General features: G+C 43.2%; 1 protein-coding gene across 7 annotated transcripts in view; it reads left to right on the top strand.

The window, feature by feature from the left end:
- Window positions 1-6,038, top strand: part of LOC120307900 (keratin, type I cytoskeletal 9-like) — a 96,850-nt gene extending 90,812 nt beyond the window's left edge. For 4 of the 7 annotated variants that reach the window (XR_005556692.1, XM_039343152.1, XM_039343153.1 and 1 more), the window contains one exon: window positions 5,801-6,038. Coding sequence is in view for 3 of the 7 variants with exons in the window: in XM_039343152.1 (XP_039199086.1) it covers window positions 5,801-5,877 (77 nt within the window). In the remaining 4 variants the exon portion in view is untranslated. The remainder of the gene's footprint in view (window positions 1-5,800) is intronic. The other 3 variants (XR_005556691.1, XR_005556690.1, XR_005556688.1) reach the window with 3 other exon arrangements.
- Window positions 6,039-13,311: the final 7,273 nt, after the last annotated feature.

The following is a 13,311-nucleotide window of genomic DNA, read 5'->3' as shown; positions in this document are numbered from 1 at the left end:
ATGACTTAAATTGCCCAGCTGTATGATTGGTTGCTAGAAAGTCTAATCTGTTCCCCCGCAACAAATAGGATCTTTTTGGTCAGACTTACATGTGAAATGAAGGAAAATGATTAATTAAAAATGTCAGAAGTGGATAATCTATTCTGAATACAAAAAGTGCATGGGCTAGGCATGACTACTTCATCATCAGACGCTGCATCAATAATCTTGTCAACATAACATTCACTTTGTGAGGTACTTATAGAAGATTTTTAAAATATTTTAAGTCCCAAAGAAAGACCACATACTTTCACTGGGCCTTACCTTCTTGCAGGTGTATCTAAGACTAGAGCTTGATTTGGCTAGGTGCCTTCTGATAGCTTTCAATGGATGATTAGCACATTAAAAGTTGAGCTAGAAAGAGTAGGGCAGAAATGCAGAGACAAAATTACATCTCAGCGAAACACAAGTAACATGTTACAACTGAGATGCAGCATGGAGCCTATATAACTTTAGATTAAAAGTATGACTAATTTTCACAGAAAAATACCATGTATGATTTTTTGGGGGGGAAAGAAACTCTCTAACCAATTGCTAAAGGATTCCAGTACTAAAATTTAGTTCAGTCTTTTTTTAATTTCTGCCTAGTTTGACTACAATGTCCATGCTGCCTAGAGATAAAGGGAGGTGTAATCTAATTCAATTGGCAGATGTGGCTTGGAGGAAACTATCTCATACTATAAAATGATAAAGTAAAAGACATTCCTTCTGTGTTAAATGTAGTTGTAGCCCTTTCCTCTCAGGAAATTGTAAAAAAAGAAAAAAGTTTGTGCACGTAGGGTCACTTAGGTAAGATGGGCAGTATAGAAATTTGATAAATATAAATATATAAATATCAATAAATAGCATGGCATATAGCACAGTAGAGATAAAAACTGCTAGGTGCATATTTTTTTCTAATATGCATACTTATCTTATCATGTTTTCATAGATCTCTTGAAGTAGAGTCATTTGGCAGCTATCTTTCATCCAGTAATGTGGTTGATTTCTGAGTCCCTTCAACCAGGTATGGGTATGCCTTCAGAGTTGTAAAGAGTAAAAGAGGTATAGCCTGTCCATCAAATAATTTTGGTTCTTCTGGCTGTTCTCCAAGGAACTTGCATGAAATAGAACATGCCATCACCATTCACCTGGATGGCATGCATGTACCACTAGAAGTTGGCAAGCTTGTCCATAAATGAACAGCTTGACTATAGTCTTTGTGTGTAGCCCTGCCACTCTTTGTACCTTAGAAAACTCCTTTCTAATGAAGCATTGCTTTAAAAAAAATAGTAACCCCCATCTTTCCCTCTAGATTGATAAATATACATTCCCAAGTCCTATTCTTTTAATTACTCACTTCTCCAGTCATCAAATTTCTTGTGCCTCTTTTAAAGAAATAAATTGCTGCCCTTTGTCAGGATGACAATGGAATGGAATTCTGACTTTGTCCAGAAATCACTGACACTTTGGAAAATTTGCTCAGAAACTGAGGGGCCTGTTCATTATTAGGAGTACAGGGATTATGTTTGAACTTCAGCCATTTCATTTCTATCCTTGGAATGCCATGGAGGGAGTTTGAATCAGTGCTATGAATGAATCCTCTTTATAATAATTAACTGCTCCAGCCTTCATAGAAGAGTTCAATTTATAGAGATAAATGAAAGCTGCTTCAGATACCACAGAGGCAATACAAATTGATGAAGGAACTCAATTAAACATTAGCTATCTTATGACAGGGTATGATAGACAGCAATGAAAATGTGCAGGCAATGAAAACTAATTTGTTATTCTATTTCCACGGTTTTCTTCACTTCCAGAACTGCGTGTGTTCTGGAAGTGCTTTGCACTCAGGAGCCAAATGAGGAAAATCTTACTTCTCGCCCCAGTGATGAACTGATAAATGGGATTTAAAGTTGCAGATGACCAAAGACTTTGACAAAACAATGGAGGTTTTCTTTCCTCCATACTGAAACTTTTCCCACTGATCTACATGACATCTCAAAGTCTGATTTCTCCACATATTTCTAGAAAATGTTTCTATGTAAGCTCTAGAGTGTATGGGGGGGAAATGAAATAAAATATACTTTGTTTGAAATAAAGAAACAGTGGCCTGGTTCACAGGAAAACAACTTTCCAAAAATTGGAAGACATATTTCATGTTTTTGACAGCTTTCTGATTTATGTTAATTTGCATTTGAGGCACATCTTTTTCTTTTTATATAAAAAATAGCTTTTCTATTTTCTAATGGCATATTTGTTCAGATATGTACTGTAGTTGCCTTTTTCTAATGTAAAGTAGACATTTCAGTTATTATAAACTCACGCATAATGGTCCGGCAATAATAACTGCTGTTATTCACCCACTTCTGAACAATGGAACTACAGTAATTATATTCCCTAAGGCAACTATTCTACACAAAGTTAAGTAAACTGGTGAATTTGGATGAAAAGTTTCATATGTGTATATGATTTTCTAAGCATTGGGCAGCGCTGCTCCAAATGCAGCAAATAAGCATTTAGCCGTATTTCGTAGAATACCTAATGAAGCAGGAATATTTAAACTTAAAAACTAAAAAGTTTTGGCTCCTGCTTTCTGCTTTTGCTCTGATGTGAATTAGAGTTGAGGTGGCAATTATTAGAACATTTTATAACAGATATCACCAATTATCCTCCAGGCTTAGGAGGTGAAGTTAATGTGTCACATTTGTGTATTTAAAATTCTTGCTTCTTACTTCCACTATTCTTGGAACCAATAGCATATTCATAGCAAAAACTGACTAATTAGATCATTTGAGGTGAAAGATTGCATCTAAGTAGCCACTTAGACAGGAAGAACATATGGTCCAACTACAGTGGATTCTATTACATGCCAGAAGGATATGTGACAGAACAGCCAAGAACACACTGAATTAAGTAGTAGTAAATTGGTAGTAGTCTTTAACTATGTTTGTACAAGACATTAAACTTCATTTAACAGTTTGGCAAGGCATTTCAATCTAGAATATTGTGTGAACCTAGCCCATATGATTATTTTACAGTTCATCGTGTCACATGAACCCCAACATTGGTTTAATTTGGTAAAATTATGTATAAACTACTCATAAACCATTATGTTTTAGAAAAGCAATGTTTGGAATAAGGCTTAGTCTTTTGCAAAGAGAGGAGAGCTCTGCCAGAGGAAGATATATATAACTACTTTGCATAATTATGACAATCCTAAAAAAAAAAGACTAATGCAGTTAGAAGTTTTAAGAGGTAGAGATCTTTTTCAACAAAGGGCCACCATGGTTTGGGTAGGGCATGCGTGAGGGAGGCACTGGTTGAGAAAGGTGCATGGGATTGTGGTGTGTATGAGAGGTGCCACATGGGTTGGTGAGGGCACATGGGCCATGCAGATTGAGAGACTGTGGGAGTGCACAGAAGGGGCTACATGAGTCAAGAAAGGCATGAGGGGGTCAGTAGATATGCATGCAGTATATGAGAGATGCTATGCCTTTTGGGGAAGACATGGAGGGGGTGGTATGGATTGGGAAGGGTGCATGCACATACACAGAGAGTACTGCATGGGTCAGGTAAGGTATGGTAGGGAAGGGTCAGTTGGGAAGGATGGCAGTGTAGCTTGTGAAGTATGTGGGGATTGTGTGAGAGATGCTGTGTGGATTGGGAAAGGCATGTGTGGGTGGCATGGGTCATGAAGGGTGTGACTGTGTGCAAGAAGTGTGCAGGTGCATGGCACTGTGCAAGAGGGTAAGCTATGGAGAGGTAAGACTGAGTAAGAAGGTCATATGCACTATATAGGTCAAATAAGGTATAGAGGGGGCCATGATAGTCAAGGAGAGCACATGGGGGGTGATATGGGCCAGGAAGGGTGTATGGGGATTTCTTTCTCCCTGTTCTTTCCTCTGTCCCTTCCTTTCTTCCCTCCCCTATCTTGCCCTTCCCAGCAGACAGGTAAGTGGTTACTGCTGGGAAGCAGGGAACAAAAGATTGCACAAGTGGCTGGGAAACTGACACAGAATGTTGAAAATGAGGTCACATGAATGCACCAGCCTGGCAGCACTGAAGCAGCACTGAAGCACATTTCCCAAACTTCATTCCCTTGGTAGTAATGGATTCCAGCATTTTATAAGTTTGAGACACCCTTTTTGACAAGATTTTGCCCTAAGATGCACCATTTTGCCCAGTTAAAGGTTAGAGACACAAGAGTCTTACTAGCACATTGTACAACCCGTGCCCAACTGGGCCATTGTAGAGTTGAGATATTTCCTTATCTAAATAGAGAGAGAGAAAGAATGTCTAAGAACAAAAGAGCATTGCAAGCAGCAGCAACTTTCAGCTTCCTGCCAGCTTGACTGTAGCTGACTGCTCTTTAGCAGCTGATGGTTCAACTAGTCTACCCAGCCTTCATAGGGCCAGGACAGGGGCAGTCTACTCAACTTCTGGGTGGCAGTATACCAGCATGGCAGCACTGAAGCAATAACAAATTTGCCAAATTTCAATCCCATGTTAGTCATGCATCCCAGATTTTGGATGTATTGTGTAAGCTAGTCCATTTGGGGTACCTTGATTCAAAAATAGTTGCCTTATGAATGCACTGTTTCACACAGTTAAAGGTTACAGACATGAAAGTTTACTAGTAAATAGATAGATATATTGCAGATCAACCTTTTGATCTATCTTTTGTGAAGAGTTTATTTGGGATATAAAAATTTCCCAGGATCTTGGAAGATCTAATCCTAAAATAGCATGACTGAATTCAGATTGTGACTTGAGATACAAAGGCAGCAAGGTTTTATTGAACCTATTATAAGAATGAGTGTAAACTATAAGAGAGAAGCAATATGCTCTCATACCTTCTTAAATTTTCCCCTGTAGTATTTCTTCAAAGGAAGAGTTAGCAGGGACGAGGAAAGAAAGGCCAGCATACTAATACCCAAAGTGTCCTAAAAAGAGCTTGTAGTGAAGTTGTGCTGAATTAGCACACCAAAAGTATCTTCCTCTAACCTAAAAACTTTTTTAAAACTTCAACATCTGTTTAAAATGTAAGTTCTTATTGAAGTTTGGAAAGCGCACCCTTCTGTGATCATTTACTTTTTAGAACTTTTAGACTTGTTGGCATGACTCACTAGCAAATTTAACCACTTCTAGGAATAAAGTGATACATGCTGTTTCTGCTATTATTATTTAAAAAGTCTGTCTTATAGTGAAAACCTATTGCATGCACAAGAGGTCTAGGTAAAATGTCTTGAACTTACCTCATTAATAGATCTGTGCTGCAGAGACAATGTAGTTATCTTTGTTAAGGCAAAGATGTGGCACAATTTGCCTTAGCAAGACATTTTTGTCTTATTGACCTTTCTCAACCAGCCCTTACAGTAGGGCACTAAAGCAGCATTTAGGGGCGGTAATCTTCCTTATGTAACTTCCAATAACACAAGAACAGCTGAGTGAAAGCGTAGGAAGACTGCAAGTTCAGAGGCCTCCCCTGGCTTTCACAAATGCAGATCAAGGCAGTCAAAGGAAAGAAGTCCATCCACTTCATTTTTAGTCCATTAAGATTCCCACCTAATTTATGGTTTTTTTTGTGTGAAAAAAAAGGAAGGGAAAATATAATGTTGGCACTGAGTTTCCACAGGAAATATCCTCAAGGAATCTTGGAGATACAAAAATGAATTGGGGGAGTTAAGTGGGTTGTTCAGCCCTATGGTTCTTTTCTTCATGACTTTTTGAATTTAGAGTTATTACATATTATGAACTCCTCTTCCTTTCATTTTTCAAGACCCAGAAACAGCAAGAACTTGGAAGCAGACCTCTACGGGAGAGAGATCCCAGGGTCATAACAAGGTACTTCTATAATGATTTTAACTGTGTTTATGAGATTTTAAGTGCTCGCACTTTATTTTTTATTGGGAGCCCTCCCGAGAGCCCGATAGGCAGAAAGATGGGATATAAACCATAAAAATAAATAATGAGCCAATCCAGTAGAATTGCCTTGGTTAGCAAAATCAAAACAAAACAAAAAAACAGTCAAAATTGCTGCCCTACAGACTTCTAAAACTCCAGATTATAGCCTCAGGCTATGATCTCAAGCAGATTTCAAACTTTGGTTGATTCAGAGAATAAAAACATCCAGGCTACCAAGTCACACTTAGGTGGCTGCCAAAACTAAAAGAAATACGGCATATTATAGGATAGCTGGAGAAAGAAGAAAGCTTTGTCTTTTTGTTCTAAAATGTTCAGTTTTGCTTAAAGCATTGAATTAAACATAAGGGATTTTATTCAGTACAATAGCAGGAAGTGTTTCCACTTGTTCGCGACAGGTTATCCATATTTTTCTTCCTGCCCTTTTCCCCCAAATCTGCTTTCAGCATCCAGAGTAGGATAGAATATGGCATAGAATGGTGTTTTACAAAAAGAGGGGGGGAAACGGGTTAAAGCCAAGTACTTACATGATAAATAATTTTCTGCTAATATAAAATATGTTCCTATGCAAGATAAAGATAGTATTAGAATAGTAACTATATACTAAGTTATTCAGTCAGAACTGCTGCCTAGATTTCTTAGGGATCAAGCAAAAGAGAAAAACCTTTTCTCACAAAACTCAATAATTTTTGGCAAGGCCTGTCAGAGTAGGAAAACTTTCCTCTTGAGGGACAAGCATTTGAATTGGAAAAAGCACAAACACCGTAACTGTCAAGTAGCTTCTATCAACCACAAGTTCATAGTTAGTTATCTGACAATCATCATTGGTGTAATTGCAATTATAATTCCACTTTTATTCTTATCTCACAATTATTATTAGCATAATTGCAATTATTCCACTTTTATTCTGGATGTACTCAATCTGATGGAATGAATTCACTTTAAAAAAAATAGATAATGTGATTTAATTCCTGGGAATGAAGTCTGGGGTTCTTGTAGTAATCTTTTTTATAAGGTGACCAAGAGGGTTATGTGATTGTCCATTTTCATAGTACTATCGCCACGTTGTGTGAAAGAAGACTTCAAGATTAGCGCTCCCTCTTCTCCTCATCACTGTTCCCTGTTCCCATGACAGTTTTAATGAAGAACAAGTCTTTGCAGAGATAATATAATACTATCTTAGCTCAGAAAATAGCAATGTGTACTCAGAAATAAGACTCAGTAAGTTCAATTGCATTTTTCCCAGATAATGTGTGTAGAAATACATTTTGGGACCAATTCTAGGAAATAAAGGGGCAATATAGCTTTGTCTTTGATTAACAGCCTAAGAGGAGATATATTCTCAGGGGTGTCTACAACAATGATCATCGGTTTCAAAATGGCAGACACAACCAGGAGACCAAAGCCTGCCCCTTTTCATGCATATTCAATTCAACTCTAGAAGAATTGGGTCTTGGATCACCCAGTTCACACCTGTCTTTTAAAAGCCAACCACCATCACTGCAGCCACCCCTACATAATTTTCTTCTTTTTAAATTCCTCACCTCCTCAAAGGAAAGATTTATTTTCATCATCATCACCCCCACCCACCCCAAAATAGCTAGGACTTACAGATTTGATAATAGAATAGAATAGAATAGAATAGAATAGAATAGAATAGAATAGAATAGAATAGAATAGAATAGAATAGAATCTGGAAGGGATCTTGGAGGGATCTTGGAGGTCTTCTAGTCGAGCCCAAATTTAATAGTGACAAGATCATAAAAAAGCATGTTTTGCTTTGTTCAATCACCCTGTAGTATCATTGTAATTAAATCCAGTACCGTACCTCAACTGAAATAACTTACAATGACACATTTCCTTGACTATTTACTTAGGTGTTCAGTATGCAGAGCCCATACAACACCCCACACAGAGGCTTGTTTTACTATAAACTCCTCATTAGGGAGTTTGTAGTAAAACAAGCCTCAAGAACAAAAACTAGCTATCAATAACACAAAGCCTTGGTGTTCCTGGACAGCTGGGAGAGTTGCTAATCTAGAAGAGTATCCACATCCATATCAGGTATACACTAATTCAAGTCTTTTTCTTTTGTCAGAAGTTTAATGGGTTAATAAAATGTATTTTGCCACTGTAGCCCACCATTGTCGCTTGTGATGGAAAAGGCTCTCAGGAGTGTGGGGTTGTTTTTTTCCCCTCTGTTTTGTTCTTTGTTAACAGCAACTGCAGCTGATGTTTTTCACTGAAAAAAGCAGGAGTAGAAGAAAAAAACATTCTGTATACAGAATTCCCTCCTCTATTATCAGGAAAAGTATTGTATGCCCTAATTGTTGCGTCCTTGGCGGGAAAACAGACACGAGAAGCAACTGGAGTCCTCAGGTTCTTTTATTCAGCGTTCAGCTTACAGGAAGATGGCTTCAGCTCAGCCCAAACGCCTCGCAGCCCCTTATATAGGCAACTCCCGGGTAAATGGGTTACTTTTCCCGCGCCAGCACCCGCGCATGCGCACGGCGCTGGCGACAGCCTGTCTGGTCCCGGGCAGCTTTGCACCTGCCCGGGACTGCCTGCAAACGCCCGAGCCGTTTGCAAAGGCTCGGGACATAACACCCCTTTCCCCCGGGCTAAAACTACTACCAACATACAACATTTATTTTATATAACATTTTGCTCCCCAGTGCTCCCACTGTTTACTGGCCTTTGCCTTGCCAGCAATGTTATGTAGTCTTCTAGGTACTTGGGAGATTTCTTTGCTCTCTGTGACCTTCTTAGCTGTGGGTTACTGGCATAAGTCCCCTGACTGGAGGGAGGCGTGAGCCTATTCTCTCTATTGTGCCCTGGTGTCTTCCAAGGACTGTGCCCCGATGCCTGGCCTGCTTGCTTGCCCACCGGGCTCGTCAGGCCAGGGCTTCTGTTGCTTTGTGACCTGGTTGTCCTACCTAGCTGTAGACCCTCAGGCCCCTTGAAGTGATAGCCACTGCTGGGCGTCTCTGTAGAACCTCCTAGGTCAGTCCAAGACCTGTCAGGAGGCTGTCCATTCCCTGAACCCCATTCTGTGTTTGGGCTCGTGTGGGTTTCTGTACTCTCCCAAAACTCAGGTGTCCCCTGATTTGTGCTAGGGGTGTTGTAGTCGGGACTTGGTTCCTCGACTAGCTCTGTGTATGTTTGACCCCCTGTAGGATTTGGGGTAAGGTCAGGCCAACTTTGGGGATTGTGTGCCAGCTCTCTTGCGGGGAATGATTTGTTGGGATGCCCCCGGGTATCCTCCGTGACTGGAGTGCTGTGTGATGTGTGTGGAAAGTGAGTATGCCCCCGGGGTGACTCCCTGGCTGGAGTAGGCGTGGATGCCTGTTGTGTGGGTAAGCTCCATGACTTCCTTTTCGGAGCAATTGCAGAATCTTGGGACGGGCCGTCTGTGGCTCCCTCAGTGGAGATGGGCAGTAACTCTTGCCCTTCCCTTTGCTCCAAAGGGTCCCCCTCCCCCCCTGGAAAAGACCCAGGAGTTTCAGCAGAAAAGTCCCGCCTAGAGCGGAGTTGGTCGATGTGCCGACGCAGGACACGACCGTTGTCCAGGGCAACCTCGTAGGAGAGAGGACCTGTGATCCTGGACACAGAAGCGGGGACCCATGTATGACCAGGCCCGTAATTGCGAGCCCAAACCGGGGCACCCACAAGTAGTTGTCTAGGTGCCCTAGGATGTGAGGTAGATGAAGGCAGTCTGTCCGGATGCAACCGGTCAAGTCTCGTAGTAAGTTGGCGCCCCCAACGAAGTTCAGCTGGACTTCTCCCTGTAGAAGTGGACGGTGTGGTGCGATAAGAAAGGAGAAAGTCAGCCAACCTGTGATGCCAGTCCCCGTAGGTGAGTCTCTTCAAGGCGTCCTTTGCGATGCGCACCATGCGTTCAGCCATACCGTTGGTGGAAGGGTGAAAGGGCGCAGATGTGGCATGACGAATCAGGTTTGCCTGTAAGAAAGCTTGGAATTCGGAGGAGGTGAATTGAGGGCCGTTGTCGGACACAATGACATCTGGCAGCCCGTGTGCAGCAAAAATCCCCCTCAGTACCTGAATAGTCTTTGCAGTGGTGGTGGATGAGACAGGCACAACCTCAAGCCATTTTGAATGGCTGTCAACAAGGACCAAGAAGAACTGGCCCTGAAAGGGCCCAGCGTAGTCAATGTGCACCCTAGACCATGGGGACTGTGTTTCCTCCCATCTATGCACAGGAGCTTGGGGCATCTCTGGGCGAGATCGTTGGCACAGGTGGCATGCGTGTACCTTAGCCTCAATATCTTTATCTAAAGCAGGACACCACAAGTGGCTGCGTGCAAGAGCCTTCATACGAACAATGCCAGGATGACCCTCGTGGAGGGATTCTAAGACCCTAGTCCTCATTGAGGTGGGAATGACAACTCTGTTTCCCAAAAGCAAACAACCCTGAGAAAGGGACAATTCGTTCCTTTTGGACCAGAAACTCTGAAACTCAGGACTAGGGCAGTGCTCAGGCCACCCGGACAGGACCCAGGAGCGGACACGTGAAAGTGTGTGATCTGTACCTGTTTCAGCGGTAACATCCCTGGCACTAAGAGGAAGCTCGGGCAAGGCTTGGATTGATAGAATGTTGACAGCTGGCGCGGGGTCAGCTTCTACTACTGGCAGAGGCAATCTACTGAGGCCATCAGCATGGCCCATTTCTTTCCCAGGCTTGTGGAGTAATGAAAAATCATATGCAGACAAGAAAATAGACCACCTAAGCATTCTAGGGGAAATGATGTGGGGAGTCTGCTTACGTGTGGTAAACAGTCCCAGCAGAGGCTTATGGTCAGTGAAGACCGTGAAATGCCTGCCATATAGAAAATCGTGGAATTTTTTAATTCCAGCAACAACAGCCAGAGACTCCCTGTCTATCTGATCGTAGTTGCGCTCGGCAGAAGACAGTGTTCTGGAGTAGTATGCAATAGGAACCTGAGTTCCATCAGACCTGAGGTGACTCAGGACAGCTCAAACCCCGTAGGGGGACGCATCACAAGCGATGCACACAGGGAGAGACTCGTTGAAATGTGCAAGAACACTGTTAGAAGTGAGCAAGGCCTTGACTTCTTTTAAGCAAGCCTCATGCGCTTGTGACCACAGCCACACAGCCTGTTTGTCTAGTAGCCTGTGAAGAGGCTCAGCTACACTAGCTTTATGTGGAAGAAAAGAATTGTAGAAATTCAGGAGGCCTAGGAAGGCCTGAAGTTCGGCCTTAGACTTTGGCCTGGGTGCCTCTAAAATAGCAGTTAGTTTGGATTCAGCAGGAGATCCCAGCAGCATCAATTGAATCCAAAAATTCAGTGTATAAGGCACCCCAATCTTGCATTTGTCCTTTTCGAGCTTGAGGCCTGATTTCCTGAATCTTACAGGACAGCCCTAGCTTTCAGCTAGAATGTGTGTGGAGTCTCCTGCAATCAAGACATCGTCAAAATAGGGCAGAGCCCCTTGTATAACCTCGTAGTGTGTTTTCCATTCGCTTTGGAATCCCGGAGCGACATTCACTGTTTTCCCCCCAAACTGTAGCCTTTTTACCTTAAAGCTCCCCTGTGGGTCACAATAGTCTGAGCTATGGCAGCATCATTATCAACAGGCAGCTGTTGATATGCTTGAGCTAGGTCAAGCTTTGCAAAAACACTCCCCCCCTTGAGAGAGGCCAGGATGTGACTGACCACAGGAACAGGATAGGCATGTTGCTGCAATGCCTTATTGAGTGTGCAATTGTAATCAGCACAAATGCGAATGTCCCCATTTGCCATTAGAGGCGTGACAATGGGGGTCTCCCACGGGCTGGAATCAACAGGTTCTAGGATTCCCTGTTGGATTAGTTTGTCTAGTTCAGTGTCAATCTTACTTTTTAAAGCAAAAGGGACCCTTCTTGCTTTAATCCTAATGGGAGTGACAGTGGGGTCTAGCTTAAGGACACAGGTGGTCCTTTGAATGTGCCCAGCTGGGGGCTGAAAACATCTGCAAATTCTTTGCAGACTTCCTGTAGGTCGAGTGTTTGTAAGCTGTTTAGTCCTGTGACGTGTATCCCCAGGGCCTCAAACCACTCGAGTCCTATGAGACTCGTTCGTTCACCCCCTACTACTAATAAGTCTAGTGGACCTTCAAAACTCTTGTATTGCACGTTAAGGGTGGCCTCCCCCTTAACACACACTCTTGAGTTCTGAAAATCTGTTAATACAATATCAGAATGCCTTAACTTGGCCTTAGACCCACTTCTGGAACAAATCTTCCTAAATGTATGCAATGAAATGATGGACAGGGCAGACCCTGTGTCTAGTTCCATAGATAATGGAACCCTTGTAGCTTCACGTTGAGTGACAGCTTTTTCTTCATGGGCTTGTGTGTGCCTGTTCTACAGATGCTTCTTCGCAAAGCGCAAAAACCTACCCTATTCTGGCTGGGGAATCTGGTACCCTTCAGGCGTTCTTCTTGGGGTTTTGCATTTTTCGTCTGCCCAGACACACAGCTTCAATGTGCCTTGTTTGCCCATGCCGGCAGTAGCGGAGCGGAACTTGCAGTCGGTTCTCCTGTGGCGACCTGCCATTCAGTAGCCGATGCCTTGGCAGGGGAGTAGTCCGAAGAGCTTTCCCTTCTGCTCTCTTCCTTCTTGGGGTGTAGACGGTCGACTTCTTCGTCCGGATCCTCCCTCGAGTTTCGTTGGACTACTTCCTGGGGCACGAGACGCAACCCTCTGCCTGTTTTCTGATCGGCCAGCATGTTCTTGACAGCGCCGCCTGCTGCTTCTTCTGCGGTGAATCCCTAAGGCGTCTTGGAAGGATAATTCTTCCTTTGCGAAAAGTCTCTGTTGTAGCTCGCGATGCCTTAACCCGCACACGAATCGGTCCCTCAGTCGTTCCTCGAGGTCCTTGAACTCGCAGGGCTTGGCGGCCTTCCGTAACGCGGCGATGTCTTCCTTGGCTGACTCACCGGACCGTTGATCCCTTTGTTCGAAGGTGTGGCGCATGAGATAACGGACACCTTGGGGTGGAAGTGCTCCTTCAGCAGCTTCTTCAGGTCTGCGTAGCTTACAGACTCTACGGGGACAGGTGCTGCAAGGTTTTCTGCGATTTCGAAGGCGTCTTGGCCGCAAACGCAAAGCAGGGTGGCCGCCTTCAAGCTATCTTCCCTCACTTGGTTTGCCTTGAAGTAGTTCTCCATTCTGGATACGTAGGACTCCCACCGCTCTGGATGTGAGACGTCGAATTCCGAAAGCCTTCCGATTTTCGCCATCTTCGGATCTTCAGGAGACGGGTCTATCAGCCAGCCTACCCCCGAATGCGCACCGGATTGGCGGGCAGCTGCCGAGTCGACGCCGTTCCTCTTCCGCCGCTCAGG

The sequence above is a fragment of the Crotalus tigris genome, unplaced genomic scaffold (assembly GCF_016545835.1).
Source record: "Crotalus tigris isolate CLP2741 ecotype Arizona unplaced genomic scaffold, ASM1654583v1 scf7180000017833.3397121, whole genome shotgun sequence".
NCBI lineage: Eukaryota > Metazoa > Chordata > Lepidosauria > Squamata > Viperidae > Crotalus > Crotalus tigris.
This window is presented reverse-complemented; position numbering and strand designations above follow the sequence as displayed.